The following is a 12,866-nucleotide window of genomic DNA, read 5'->3' on the forward strand; positions in this document are numbered from 1 at the left end:
TGTCATTTTAATTATGTTTGATTTTTTTTTTTTGTAATTTTAATTATGTTTGATTTGCTGCAGTAAAGTATTATTAGAGTTACTTGTGAGCGCCTCCCCTACACACAGTTGATGATGGGTTTTATCCATATGACCAGTCAGGTGATATTTTCCGCTTCGCCATTTTGTGCTGCTGCTACGCCGGGTATTTATCTGAAGATTCGTGACTAGTCCATTTACATCGCTAGTTAGCTAGGTGTTCTTGTACCTTTCCCAGTTTACATCTAAAGACCGTTGCCTTCGATAGGTTTAGTACCTAAACCATTGGGAAACATAGCAATAGCCGTTTTGTATTATTTAGTTTACTGTGTGAGAAAGAATGTCGTCCGAAAGCCCCGAATACTCTCCGTTCTTCGCAGTGATGGGTGCCTCTGCGGCTATGGTTTTCAGCGGTAATTATCACACAATTCAAATACTATCTTTATTAGCTAGCTGCATTTAAATTATACATTGTATGTGTAATTTGTCAATTTTAACAGCATCTTTGTCGTTATTGCTTGAAACCAGCTAACGTTAGAGGAGCCCAGGCAGAAACTGTCATTGACATAACGTTATTTGACATTCATTTTAACGAACTTTAGTTAGGTAATATACTTGTCCTGTCATTACCAGTAACCACACCTTCAAATCAACGCATTTGAAGTGAGAGTTCATTCTTTCTCAATTTTAGGCGCTTTTAGTTTTACGCTTTGCGACATGCGCCACACTACGACACCACCAGATTTGAGCGTAACGTTACTGGTATCTTCGGCGAGTTGGTCATTATGAAAGCAGGAGACCTATTGATGGTGAATATTGACCATCGGTATCAGATGTTGAGTATATACAACTGATACTATGAAGAATACCAGCTCAAATTGGTTATAGATTTGTGCAATGTAACGTTAGGCATAACCAGCAGGGGAGCACGCTCATGCGATGACAACCAAGTGAATGGAATGCCATCGTTTGTTCCACGTCATACGAACAATTCCATGTAAATTCGGGTGATTTAAAAGGCTACTGCATAGGGATTGGGCGCTTGTGGACCAATTCATGTGTATAGGCCTCAGATAATTGAAATGGAAATAAACTGCACGAGACACCTTAGATTCAAGGAAAATGGCATTTGCATCAATATCACATGACAATCACATGATTGGACTTGTGATTTGGAATATTAAAGTAGCAAAGGATTTAGGAAGTGCACTTGTGGTGTAGACCTATAAACAATCTACCACTAAAACACGATTAATATAGAACATTTAATCAGATTTATGATACATTTGCATGTCTAAGAAGATAAATTGGCAACTAAGTGCAATAATTTGATCTCTGGCTCATGTTCTGCATGGCCTCAGGTCCAAGTGAAGGTGTAGATATGACTGTCTAGTGATCATTCTCATGACAAATGAGAACAGGGAGGACAGTGATGTATTGTCTTTGGATTTTTTTTATTGTCCTGTTATGTCTGGTGCATTCACTCAAGCATTTCGCACAATATACTTCCTAACGGCATACAATTACCAACCAACTGTGCCATTGACTGCAAGATACATGGTTTGGACTGCAAGATACATGGTTTGGACTGCAAGATACATGGTTTGGACTATCACTAGGCCAAAATTAGGAATCTGTTTAAACATGCACTCCAGCCATCTTTTTTACATTTTTTTCAGTGGAAAAACAATGCCACTTAATACAGTAATGTACACACATTTAGACATGCTCTGGAACTTTATCTACTCCTGCTATGATCTGTATGTGTTAATGTGTAGCTCATACATGCAGAATTACTGTCTCACCTCAATTAGCCACAATCTCTAGTTTGAAAACAACAGTTTTTCTGGAAGCTATGTCAAGTCATTTTTTTCCCCCCAACGTGGGCCCAGCCCCCAAGCAATTCGAGTTCAACCAATGAGCTTCAACCTCTCGCCATATGAGTGACAGCTAGCAAGATGCACGTTGCACCCACAGCAGAGCGAGACAGATCAATGATGTAGTACAAAATATCAATTATGTAGTACAAAAGTATGTGGACACCCCTTCAAATTAGTGGCTTCGGCTAGTTCAGCCACACCCGTTGCTGAAGGGTGTATAAAATCGAGCATACGGCCATGCAATCTCCATAGACAAACATTGGCAATGGCCTTACTGAAGAACTCAGTGACTTTCAATGTGGGACCGTCATAGGATGCCACCTTTCCAACAAGTCAGTTTGTCCATTTTTTGCCCTGCTAGAGCTGCCCCGGTCAACTGCAAGTGCAGTTAATGTGAAGTGGAAACGTCTAGGAGCAACAACCTTACAGAACTGGACCGTTGAAGCGCGTAGCAAGTAAAGATTGTCTGTCCTCAGTTGCTACACTCAGTACCGAGTTCCAAACTGCCTCTGGAAGCAACGTCAGGACAAGAACTGTTCGTCGGGAGCTTAATGAAATGGGTTTCCATGGCCGAGCAGCCGCACACAAGCCTAAGATCACCATGCACAATGCAAAGCCTCGGCTGGAGTGGTGTAAAGCTCGCAACCATTGGACTCTGGAGCAATGGAAACACGTTCTCTTGAGTGATGAATCACGCCTCACTATCTGGCAGGCCGACGGACGAATCTTGGTTTGGCGGATGCCAGGAGAACGCTACCTGCCCCAATGCATAGTGCCAACTGTAAAGTTTGGTGGAATAATGGTCTGGGGCTGTTTTTTGTGGTTCTGGCTAGGCCCTAGTTACAATGATATTCTAGACGATTCTGTGCTTCCAACTTTGTGGCATCAGTTTGGGAAAGCCCTTTCCTGTTTCAGCATGACAATGCCCCCGTGCCCAAAGCGAGGTCCATACTGACATGGTTTGTCAAGACTGGCCTGCACAGAGCTCTAACCTCAACCCCATCGATCACCTTTGGGATGAATTGGAACCCAGTCTTTGAGCCAGGCCTAATAGCCCAAGATCAGTGCCCGACCTCTCAAATGAGCTTGTGGCTGAATGGAAGCAAGTCCCCGCAGCAATGTTCCAACATTTAGTGGAAAGCATTTGCGGGACAGTGGAGGCGGTTAAAGCAGCGAAGGGGGGACCAACTCCATATTAATGCCCATGATTTTTTGGAATGAGATGTTTGACAAACAGGTGTCCACATACTTTTGGTCATGTAGTGTAGGTGATGTAGAAATGTAAGGATAAAAACATGTTCTGAGCACTTGTATTTTTATTTCATTTCAAAGAGTAGGCCATTCAACTAGTTGGTCTGATGGTGCCTTCTGTTATCGGCCTTCCTCTTGTTTGCAGGAACAATAGAGAACCCCCCCCCCCACACACACTTGTGCCATATCATGAGGATACCTGGACCACCTATTGAGATGTGCCTTTAGTAAATCCGGGGATGAATTAGGTGAAAAGGAGACACTAGTAGGACTTTAATTAGACTATTTCACAAAGTACTGTTTCTCCTTTTTATAATTAAGTTTCTGTGCCCTTTATCAAACGACAATGTGTTCTTTTAGCACGGCTTAGGCTGCATGTGGCAAAGCTGATTTTGGACTTATGCAGCATTTTCTAGAAAAAATTGACATTCTGCTAAATTGTCATGTTATATAGGGTATGACCTAGTGGGGATTTTAAATCATGCCGTTTCTGCTAGTAGGGCTGGCACATGGTTGTGGATGAAGACCGTCGTGAAAGTAATAAGTCTAAACCGTTAAAATAATATAGATAAGAGATATCTGAGTTTTTTTTAACTAACAGCTGACTGAAGACAGGACAGCCGGGCATTAGTGCGGTTGAGTCCATTTCTGCTGTATCATGGATTCTTAATAACGTGATAACTTTGTTGTGACCTGCTGAAACAAGCAACAAATGAGTCTTCGGTTGCCTAAACTCCCCCCCCCCCCCCCACAATGCATCTCACAGAAATGTAATGAATAGAACATGCTCGGGGCTCCCGAGTGGCGCAGCGGTCTAAGGCAATGCATCTCAGACCCTGGTTCGATTCCAGGCTATATCACAACCGGCCGTGATTGGGAGTCCCATAGGGTGGCGCACAATTGGCCCAGCATCGTCCGGGTTAGGGTTTGGCCGTCATTTTAAATAAGAATTTGTTCTTAACTGACTTTCCTAGTTAAATAAAACGAAATGGAATGTATTTTTTGTAATGTTAGTTGAGTTGAATGAACAGCTGATGAAGTCACTGCACTGGCAGTGGCGACCGATGTTCTTGCAAGTCAGATAGCACAGTGACGCCATCTGACGTAAGACAATGACAAGTCACAGCACTTATTGACGTGTCCACTTCCTGCTTTTACTTCCTGCTTTAACTTCATTCTTTACGCCTTCTGGGTACACTCGCAATGGCAGCCTTCATTGACTTGAATGGGAATGCCCATTTATATTTCAATGGCAGCACATGCAGTGAAGAGAGGAGAAAATGGTTTGCTATTCAAATGGTTATTCCATAGACCATTTGGCTGGCCAATTACCTTCATCCAAAATTCAATTTCTGTCAAAGCCCTAACTGCTAGTGGCTGGAGGGTATTGCCTTCATCTAAAATTCAATTTCTGTCACCTTCCAGCTACTAGCAGTTAGGGCTGTATGTGGTACTATTGGCTCCTTTACTGTGTGGTGGGGTGGCATCATGCCACCTGTCTGTCAACCTGGGCAGTTGTATTGAGTAATAACCAGCATCTTAACCATTTAGGCCTAACTGCACAATTGAGAGCAGGTGTATGACCGCTCATATTTGGGGAAATGTTGTCCTTTTTCGCTCTTCTTCCCACAACCAAAGGGAATTGGTGACTAGCCTTATTGGCTGTATTGTAGTTCAGCTTTGGTATTGGAAATGGAGCCATGGCCTATAGAAAACATGGTTCCGTAATAACTTGTGAATAAAGGGTGGCCTCAGTTATACTCCTGTTTAGTGCATTAAGTCTACTTGTACTCCTTTTTGCAGCCCATACCAATTTTCAGACAGGTGTATGACCCTCTCACCTAATGTTTCTGTCAACACTCCATACATGTGGAAACTGATTGCACTAAAATAGACCATCATAGCCAATATGTGTAGGTATGTAGGAAACACACTGGCTAGAGGCTAACCTAGCTGGAGTCGTATACATGTTTAGTGCTGACTGCGCTCCTATGGATAGTGACGGCACAGGGCAGCGTGGGTAGCCCCTGTAGCTGGCAGTGGGTGTGATCTGTGACGGGCAGGGTGGGAAGGAGTGACAGATGGGGAATTAGCCAGCTGAGAGGGTTGCTGGTGGGTGGCGCAGGCACCCAGTGGAGGGGGCTGATTAGGGACACCGGTGATGATGGCCCAGCAGCATTAAGCATCTTACAAGGTTTATATCCTACAGGAAATGTGAGCCTGCCATCTTGTGGTGTCTGCACCACCATACTTGAGATTGAGAAACAATATGTAAATAGCCATTTTCTGTTGATTTTAAATGATTTTTTGATCTAATGGTTTGTGTGTTTGTAAACCATTGCCTATATTGTGCTTCATGATAATTTCTAAATGCATGTAGCAGCCTCTGAAGACCGTCTCACACTTATTTCACTGTTGCCGTTCCCAGTTATATTCTTTCATGTCTTAACTGAAAGTGTGAAGGGTCTGCTTTGGCACGGTGGAAGCACCATGATGGAATCCAAAATATTGGTTAGAAGTCTCACTTGTAACAGAGGCATCATGAACAGCCTTAAAACATCACCATGAGTTGTACTGTAGAATTTTAACAATCGATAGCCTAATAATTTGATAACTGGTTGTTGTGGCTAGATTTCATTAAACGACGTGTTACTTTCTGGTGATAAACTGAGATCGCTGCATAGGGCTCTGATGATCATGGAATTTTGGATGACTATAATTGGCCAGCCAAATGACCGGTTCATAATAACCGTTCGAATAGCATATGCAGATTTTCTCCTTTCCATGTGCTGCCATAGAAGGAGATTGGGCGTCCCCGTTCAAGTCAATGATGACATAATGGGTGGACTGGCGGCCATTGCGAGTGTAACCATAGGCGCATAGAAGGAATTGGAGTAATGGGTTTACCAGTTGAATTGCCGGGGTTAGAGGTTCCAAGCCCATTCTATTCATCGTTTTCTACAGCACCTTGCTCGTTTCGGCAAGGGACAACAGTTTCATCACAGAAATTGACTAATTGCACTAATACCCGGCTGTCCCGTCTTCAGTCAGATGTTCGTTCCCCAAAAAATGTACTCATTTTATTTTCATGACGGTCAGTTGTACTGTTATTGTGCCAGCCCTAGTGGCGGTGGCTGTTCCAAGTTCCTCGTCCTCTTGCGTCATATCAACGGGTTAGTAGCGTTTTGGGCTGTTATGTCTGCAGCCTTCACTGCTTGAGGCCTCTGCTCTTGGTTGGTAGTCGGTACAGGCTGTGACGAGCATGGTAGCGATATCCTTCAATGGCACTGGCTGACCCAGTCTACCATAGTGAGCTGTACTGCACATTATATCAGTAGTGCACACCCTATCCCTCCTAACTACTAGCCTATTCATGGCACTGGAGGAGATGCTTGACTTCAGAATTTATAGTGTGTTATATAGCCCAAAGTAGGGGCATAAGCATAATTTTAAAATGTTTGACTATTGCAGACATCAAGGCTAAATGTTAACACGTCATCTACTGGTGTATTTAAGACATCTCCTAAAAGCCTGGTGTTGTACAAAAGTCCTCATTTTTAACTGAGGTGGATTGTGTTGTCCCTACTCAAAGCTCATCTTTTTGTTTAATGAGTCGACCTATTTTGATTATTTACTAGCTAGTTTTGTTCTATTACTGCTCAAATGGCATATTTTCTGTCGGTTGGTTCAATAGATTTAGGAGTAGCTTTATATTTCTCCATAACACCATGTAGAGAGTACATTATTCTAATGGTCTTAACTCCATTTGATCCCTCACATCACTACTAAACCCGGATTCAGCTCCACCACATTTGTTCAGTGTCTATAGACAATTTAGGGATTGTTCGCTCAAAATATTTAATTAGACGGACCAGTTTTTTTTTTTTTTTTTTTTTTTTTTTTGGCTAAATAAATGGGTGCTATATTGCAAAGCAGATGTAGATGCTTGGGCAATATCCCTGGCTTCACTGCAATACTGTCCACTATGGTTTCATCAAGGTAGCTTACAGTTAATGTGCTGTTTAAGAGTTTGCTATATTATGCTTCATATTAAAGTACTGATAAAAAAGGGCTGTTTGGGTTTGAGCATCTTTTTCACTGAACACCAGTTTGATTACTTCCGTCTCCACAGTATCTTTACATTGCAGAGCAATCTGAGGCATCTGAGTGTAGTAACGTTAATGAGTGATCTGGGGGGGGGGAGAAAAAATGAAAGCTCTTTACCTCCGCAGAGGATTAGGCACAGAGGATTAAGCACAGGGGTTCTGCCTCTCATGCCACCCATTGCAGCAGTCCTCAAACTCAACATTTAATCTTCAGAGAATAAAGCCATGGGACCTTGTCTCCACTAACCTAAACACGCTCTGCATGTTTATTTAATTTTTTTTTACATTTTACCTTCATTTAACTAGGCAAGTCAGTTAAGAACACATTCTTCATTTCAATGACGGCCTAGGAACAGTGGGTTAACTGCCTTCGGGCAGAACGACAGATTTTTACCTCGTCAGCTTTGTGATTCGTTCTTGCAACCTTTCGGTCCAACGCTCTAACCACTAGGCTACCTGTAGATCTGGGTCGTGTTCAGTAAAGCACACCATGGCAAAAAAAAAAATCCAATGCCCAATTGGAACACTGATTGTAGTTGACTAATTTTCTAATTTCACTCAACTATTTCTCTACTGAACACAACACTGGTGGGTATAGTCTCTCGAGCTACGGTTGTGTTGGTCTTCCTTTATCAAAGAGCGGGCATAAGGGACAGCTGTTTGGAGAGGGTAATTATTGTGCTTCAACATGGAAGTCATTACATTTACCATACACCACCTCAGGTCAGAGTGGGAGCTGCAAGATGGTGCTTTAGTGGTTGTGGCATGAAATGATCTACTGTATAGAACCGTTCAGCGGTTGGAAGTGGTCTTGTCTTGGTCTCTGAGGTGCTGTTGTAACATAAAGCCCTTCTGTCGATAGACTTCCCTAAAGTGAGATTGAGAAGTGCTTGGCTATTTTGTAAAACCAATCACCAAGACACATTTGATGGGGAAACCCGAAACCAATATGCAGTAAATGCATTTGGGTATTGGTACTACTTTGTCTTAGAAATGGGCTAGTGTCAGGCACTGCCTGACTTTTCAAATTTTGTAAATTGTCTCAATGGTTTGACAAATTCTGAACACGACTGAATGCCTCGCTCTGCTATCAGAGATGTAGGTCCAGACAGCATCCACTTTAAGTCACTCGTACTCAGGGGCTGAACAACTCTTCTCTATATGGCCTGAGTGATTAAACCTTGCATCGACGGCGTCAGTCTTGATGAATAAGTGAATGTAGAGGGAGTAGTGGCCTGACAGGTGGCTGACCGCCATGCGCACATTTTTAAGGATTGGCCAGCCACTTCCTCCACTCTCTAGAGATTATATCCACTTCCTCGTTCTTTCCTGTTGTCGTATAGAGGTCACAATGTTGTCTCTGTCATATTATGGTGTCTGTGAGGCCACGGGCAGTGCCATTGATGGATGCGTTGTTGCGATCTCTATGCTACAAAGGGGAAAGAATGACGGAGTGGATAGAATCTTGTTTTTATGATTATCAGTGAAATTTATAAAATGTTGGTTGTTTTGTAAGACTAAATGACCAACCACCCAGCTTTTGAGGAGCTGGCTACTGCGCTGGCAGACTTCCAGCAATTGTGCTAAGCTAATGATATGCTAACGTCACTCAACAGCATGCAGAGACACATTGTATCCATGAGTTTGTCTTGACTCTGAGATTTAGGTAATTTATCTACTTTCCCAATCTTGCAGTATTTTTTTAGATGCACCATTGTAGTAGTAGTGAAATGTCCATATGGCTCTCTGCCTCATGGTCTGTCGTCACGCGCCGCCTGTCTGTGCTGACTGCGTTCTGCGGGGACCCTACCGGTTAGTGCTGTCATAGAAATAGAATGAATAGACTCAATTTCTATGATTGCGGCTGGTGCTGGTTTGTGTCCCTTCTGTGCTGCTGCTGGTTGCCTCTGGAGGGATGTGGCATCCTGCTGTCCTCTGACGTCAGAAGCTTCCTGTGTGGAGAGCCTAATGAGTGTTTTTCAGGCAGGGAGGCGGAGTGATTTAGAACACTGCAGCTCTGGCACAGAGCCATGAAAGGGGTTAAACTGAGCTCCATTCCCTGTTGGGAGCTATGGGTTGAGGTGAGTAGAATTAGCCTGAACCGTAGCTGTAAAGGGGAATGGCTGGTTTGAGAACTGCAGTCGCACATCAGTGGCAAGGCGCTATTTTGGGGGGGGGAAATATGATGCTGGTAATTTCCATAATACACAAGCAGAATTTCCCAGCTGTAGCCATGTTGACCTTGTTTGTAAAGGGAACAGAAACTGATTACATTATGATCTTCAATTTCAGTTCCTCATGTTGCTCAACCCTGTATTCTACTGTATTTGTACATTGATCTAATCACAGAATGAAGTAAAACACTATGTATTCTATCTCCTATGGATCTAATACTCTCTACCTCCTTTCCCCTCCACCAGCCTTAGGAGCAGCCTATGGGACGGCTAAGAGTGGCACAGGGATCGCTGCCATGTCCGTGATGAGGCCGGAGCTCATCATGAAGTCGATCATCCCCGTGGTCATGGCGGGTATCATAGCCATCTACGGCCTGGTAGTAGCGGTGCTCATTGCCAACAACATCTCCGAGAAGGTCACCCTCTACAAGTAAGCCTAACCCCTCTCATGACATCTTACGTCTAGAAATGGGCTCGAGTTGCATTTCCTCTTTCCTAATACTACAATGAGGAAGTGAGGAACTTAGAACAGGCTGGGAGGCAACTGGTCCGTCAATCCATAACGCCTGACATTGACGGAAGATCAAATCTATATACTGGGGAAATTTTTGTTTTTTGCCAAATGTCTTATTGAAAACATCTCTGCTTGCTTTTGTCATTGTTCATTCTGTATCACATAGTAACCCTGTCGATTGTAATCCTCTCTCTGCTGTAGGAGTTTCCTCCACCTGGGTGCAGGCCTGAGTGTGGGTTTGAGCGGGCTGGCAGCTGGCTTTGCCATCGGCATCGTAGGTGACGCGGGCGTTAGGGGCACAGCCCAGCAGCCCCGGCTTTTTGTGGGCATGATCCTCATCTTGATCTTCGCCGAGGTCCTCGGACTCTACGGTCTCATTGTGGCCCTCATCCTGTCCACGAAATAAACCACCAACTTCTCCACCAAAATCTGTCCTATATGTTGCTGCTGGAGAAAAGAGTAAAACCAGAAATAAAATGTAAAAAAAAAAAAAAAAAAAAAAAAAATGTATGAGAAAGTTTAAAAAAAGAGACGAACGTGGAAAATAATTACATCATTAAAAATGACTCCGTAAATATGGTCTTATCTCTACAATGTGTACAGTCCAGATTTGATAGTCAAACTTCTTGTAAATGCGCAATGTAGTGACTTGTCGGTCCTGTGTGTGTAAATGTATGGAGATTCTCCCCCCCCCCCACTGGTTTAACGACGTTCAGGTACGCCAGGTTTCTTGCTGGTTTCTGCCTCGTCTTAGAGCGCTCACCAAAGGGCCCCACTGCGTTTTTATTCCCTTGCATTCATTTGGGAGTTCACATGATTTCTGTGTTGTCTATGGGGGATCTATTTGTAAAGAGAATTGTATGGACTTAGCTTTGTTTTTTGTTTTTCCACTGGCTTTATTTATAAAGAATTGTTCAATGAATCTGTTTTTAAATGGAGCAAAAATGTTAAATTCCCTAGAAGATATATACATGCATACAAATATCTATAGATTTAATGCACTGTGGGTTAATTGTGATAAGTGGTTGGAATTCCTCTGGATGTATTAACGTACTTGGTTTAAAGTTAAGATTGCCTTTAGTGTGTGGCTGGTGGAGTGGGAGTTGTGTGTAATTGTGTAGTTTAATCATTACAAACATTCTTGAAACACTTCAATGTTTTCCTGTAGTACCGCTGTTTTGATTGCATTAAAGGTGTGTGTGTGCCCCGTGTTGGGTCTCACGTGTAATTTCCAAAACTGTCATCTCCAGCTTCTTCATCCACCTCATCTGTAGATGTATGCATTCTCACCACAACTCTCCCATTAAACGTGCATGGAGCTATGGTTTTTGGTCAAATTCCTTGTACGTCGCCATACTCACTGCCATCGTGTAATTCAAATAGGTAGCCATGTTTTAGTGTAGAAATGTCACTGAAGTATCACAGGTGATTTTCTTGATTTGGGTTATTTTAAAGGTGATGGTTAATTGTAACTCATAAGCTACACTGAACAAAAATATAGATGCAACATGCAATTAAAAATATTTTACTGAGTTCATATAAGAATTGGTCAATTGAAAGTCCATAGGCCCTAATCTAAGGATTTCACATGACTGGGGAAACGGATGCCTCTGGTCACATAGTTAAAAATACAAACTCTCCTTTGCATAGTTCATTGTGCCCTGTGGAACGTTGTCCCACTCTTCAATGGCTGCGAAGTTGCTGGATATGGGTGGGAACTAGAACACGCTGTTGTACACATCAATCCAGAGCATCCCAAACATGTTCAATGGCTGACATGTCGGGTGAGTATGCAGGCCATGGAAGAACTAGGACATTTTCAGCATTCAGATCCTTGCGACATGGGGCCGTGCGGCGGATGAATGGCACGACAATGGGCCTCAGGATCTCGTCACGGTATTTCTGTGCATTCAAATTGCCATAGATCAAATGCAATTGTGTTTGTTGTCCATAGTTTATGCCTGCCCATACCATAACCCCACCATCATGGGACACTCCGTTCACAACGTTGACATCAGCAAACCGCTCGCCCACACGACGCCGTACACTGTCCGCCACCTGTCCAGTAGATTTGAAATCGGAATTAATCTGTGAAGCGCACACTGCTCCAGTGGCCATCGAAGGTGAGCATTTGCACACTGAAGTCGGGTCAAGACCTTGGTAAGGACGAAGGGCACGGAGATGAGCTTCCCTGAGACGGTTTCAGACAGTTTGTGCAGAAATATTTCGGTTGTGCAAACCCAGTTTCATCAGCTGTCCAGGTTGCTGGTCTCAAATGAGGTCCTGGGCTGGTTACATGTGGTCTGCGGTTGTGAGGCCGGTTGAACCTATTGCCAAATTCTTTAAAACAATGTTGGAGGCAGGTTATGGTAAAGAAATGAACATTCAATTTTCTGGCAACAGTTCTGGTGGACACCTGCAGTCAGCATGCCAATTGCATACTCCAAACTTGAGACAACTAGCATTGTGTTGTGTGACAAAACTGTACATTTCAAAGTGGCCTTTTATTATCCCCTGTGTAATGATCATGCCGTTTAGTCAGTTTCTTGATATGGATTATCTTGGCAAAGGAGAAATGCTCACTAACAGGGATGTAAACAAATGTGAAATAAATAACCTTTATGTGCTTTTGGAACATTTCTGGTATTTTTTTTTTCAGCTAATGAAACATGGGACCAACACTTTACATGTTGCTTTTATATTTCTGTCCAGTGTAATTAGAAATCCTTTAATGGGTTGTTTTGGCTCTTTCTGTGATAAATTGTATGTTTGAATTCATGCTAGTTGCTGTAAAGCATCAGGAGAAATTTTGCCATACTTCCCAAAATGATCAAAGATTATTTTATTTAGAGAGGAAACACACCAGAGAAACTGACCGTGTACATAAAACTAGCCTCTGACCCGAAGATCGGCTGTCAATTTC

At 42.9% G+C, this 12,866-nt stretch overlaps 1 protein-coding gene across 1 annotated transcript; it reads left to right on the forward strand.

The window, feature by feature from the left end:
• The first annotated feature begins 358 nt into the window (after nucleotides 1-358).
• Nucleotides 359-11,154, forward strand: LOC120046271 (V-type proton ATPase 16 kDa proteolipid subunit-like). The gene is made up of 3 exons (XM_038991354.1): nucleotides 359-431; nucleotides 9,676-9,859; nucleotides 10,145-11,154. The coding sequence occupies exons 1-3, from the start codon at nucleotides 359-361 to the stop codon at nucleotides 10,347-10,349; spliced, it is 462 nt and encodes a 153-aa protein (XP_038847282.1). The 3' UTR covers nucleotides 10,350-11,154.
• The last annotated feature ends 1,712 nt before the right edge of the window (nucleotides 11,155-12,866 follow it).

Source organism: Salvelinus namaycush, chromosome 4 (genome assembly GCF_016432855.1).
Source record: "Salvelinus namaycush isolate Seneca chromosome 4, SaNama_1.0, whole genome shotgun sequence".
Taxonomy (NCBI): Eukaryota; Metazoa; Chordata; class Actinopteri; order Salmoniformes; family Salmonidae; genus Salvelinus; species Salvelinus namaycush.

Bases quoted from the DNA above. Each gene is read 5' to 3' on its own strand.
- LOC120046271 (XM_038991354.1), top strand. From the start codon at position 359: ATGTCGTCCGAAAGCCCCGAATACTCTCCGTTCTTCGCAGTGATGGGT. The intron at 432-9,675 runs GTAATTATCACA...CCCCTCCACCAG, and splicing joins TGCGGCTATGGTTTTCAGCG to CCTTAGGAGCAGCCTATGGG. The intron at 9,860-10,144 runs GTAAGCCTAACC...TCTCTGCTGTAG, and splicing joins GAGAAGGTCACCCTCTACAA to GAGTTTCCTCCACCTGGGTG.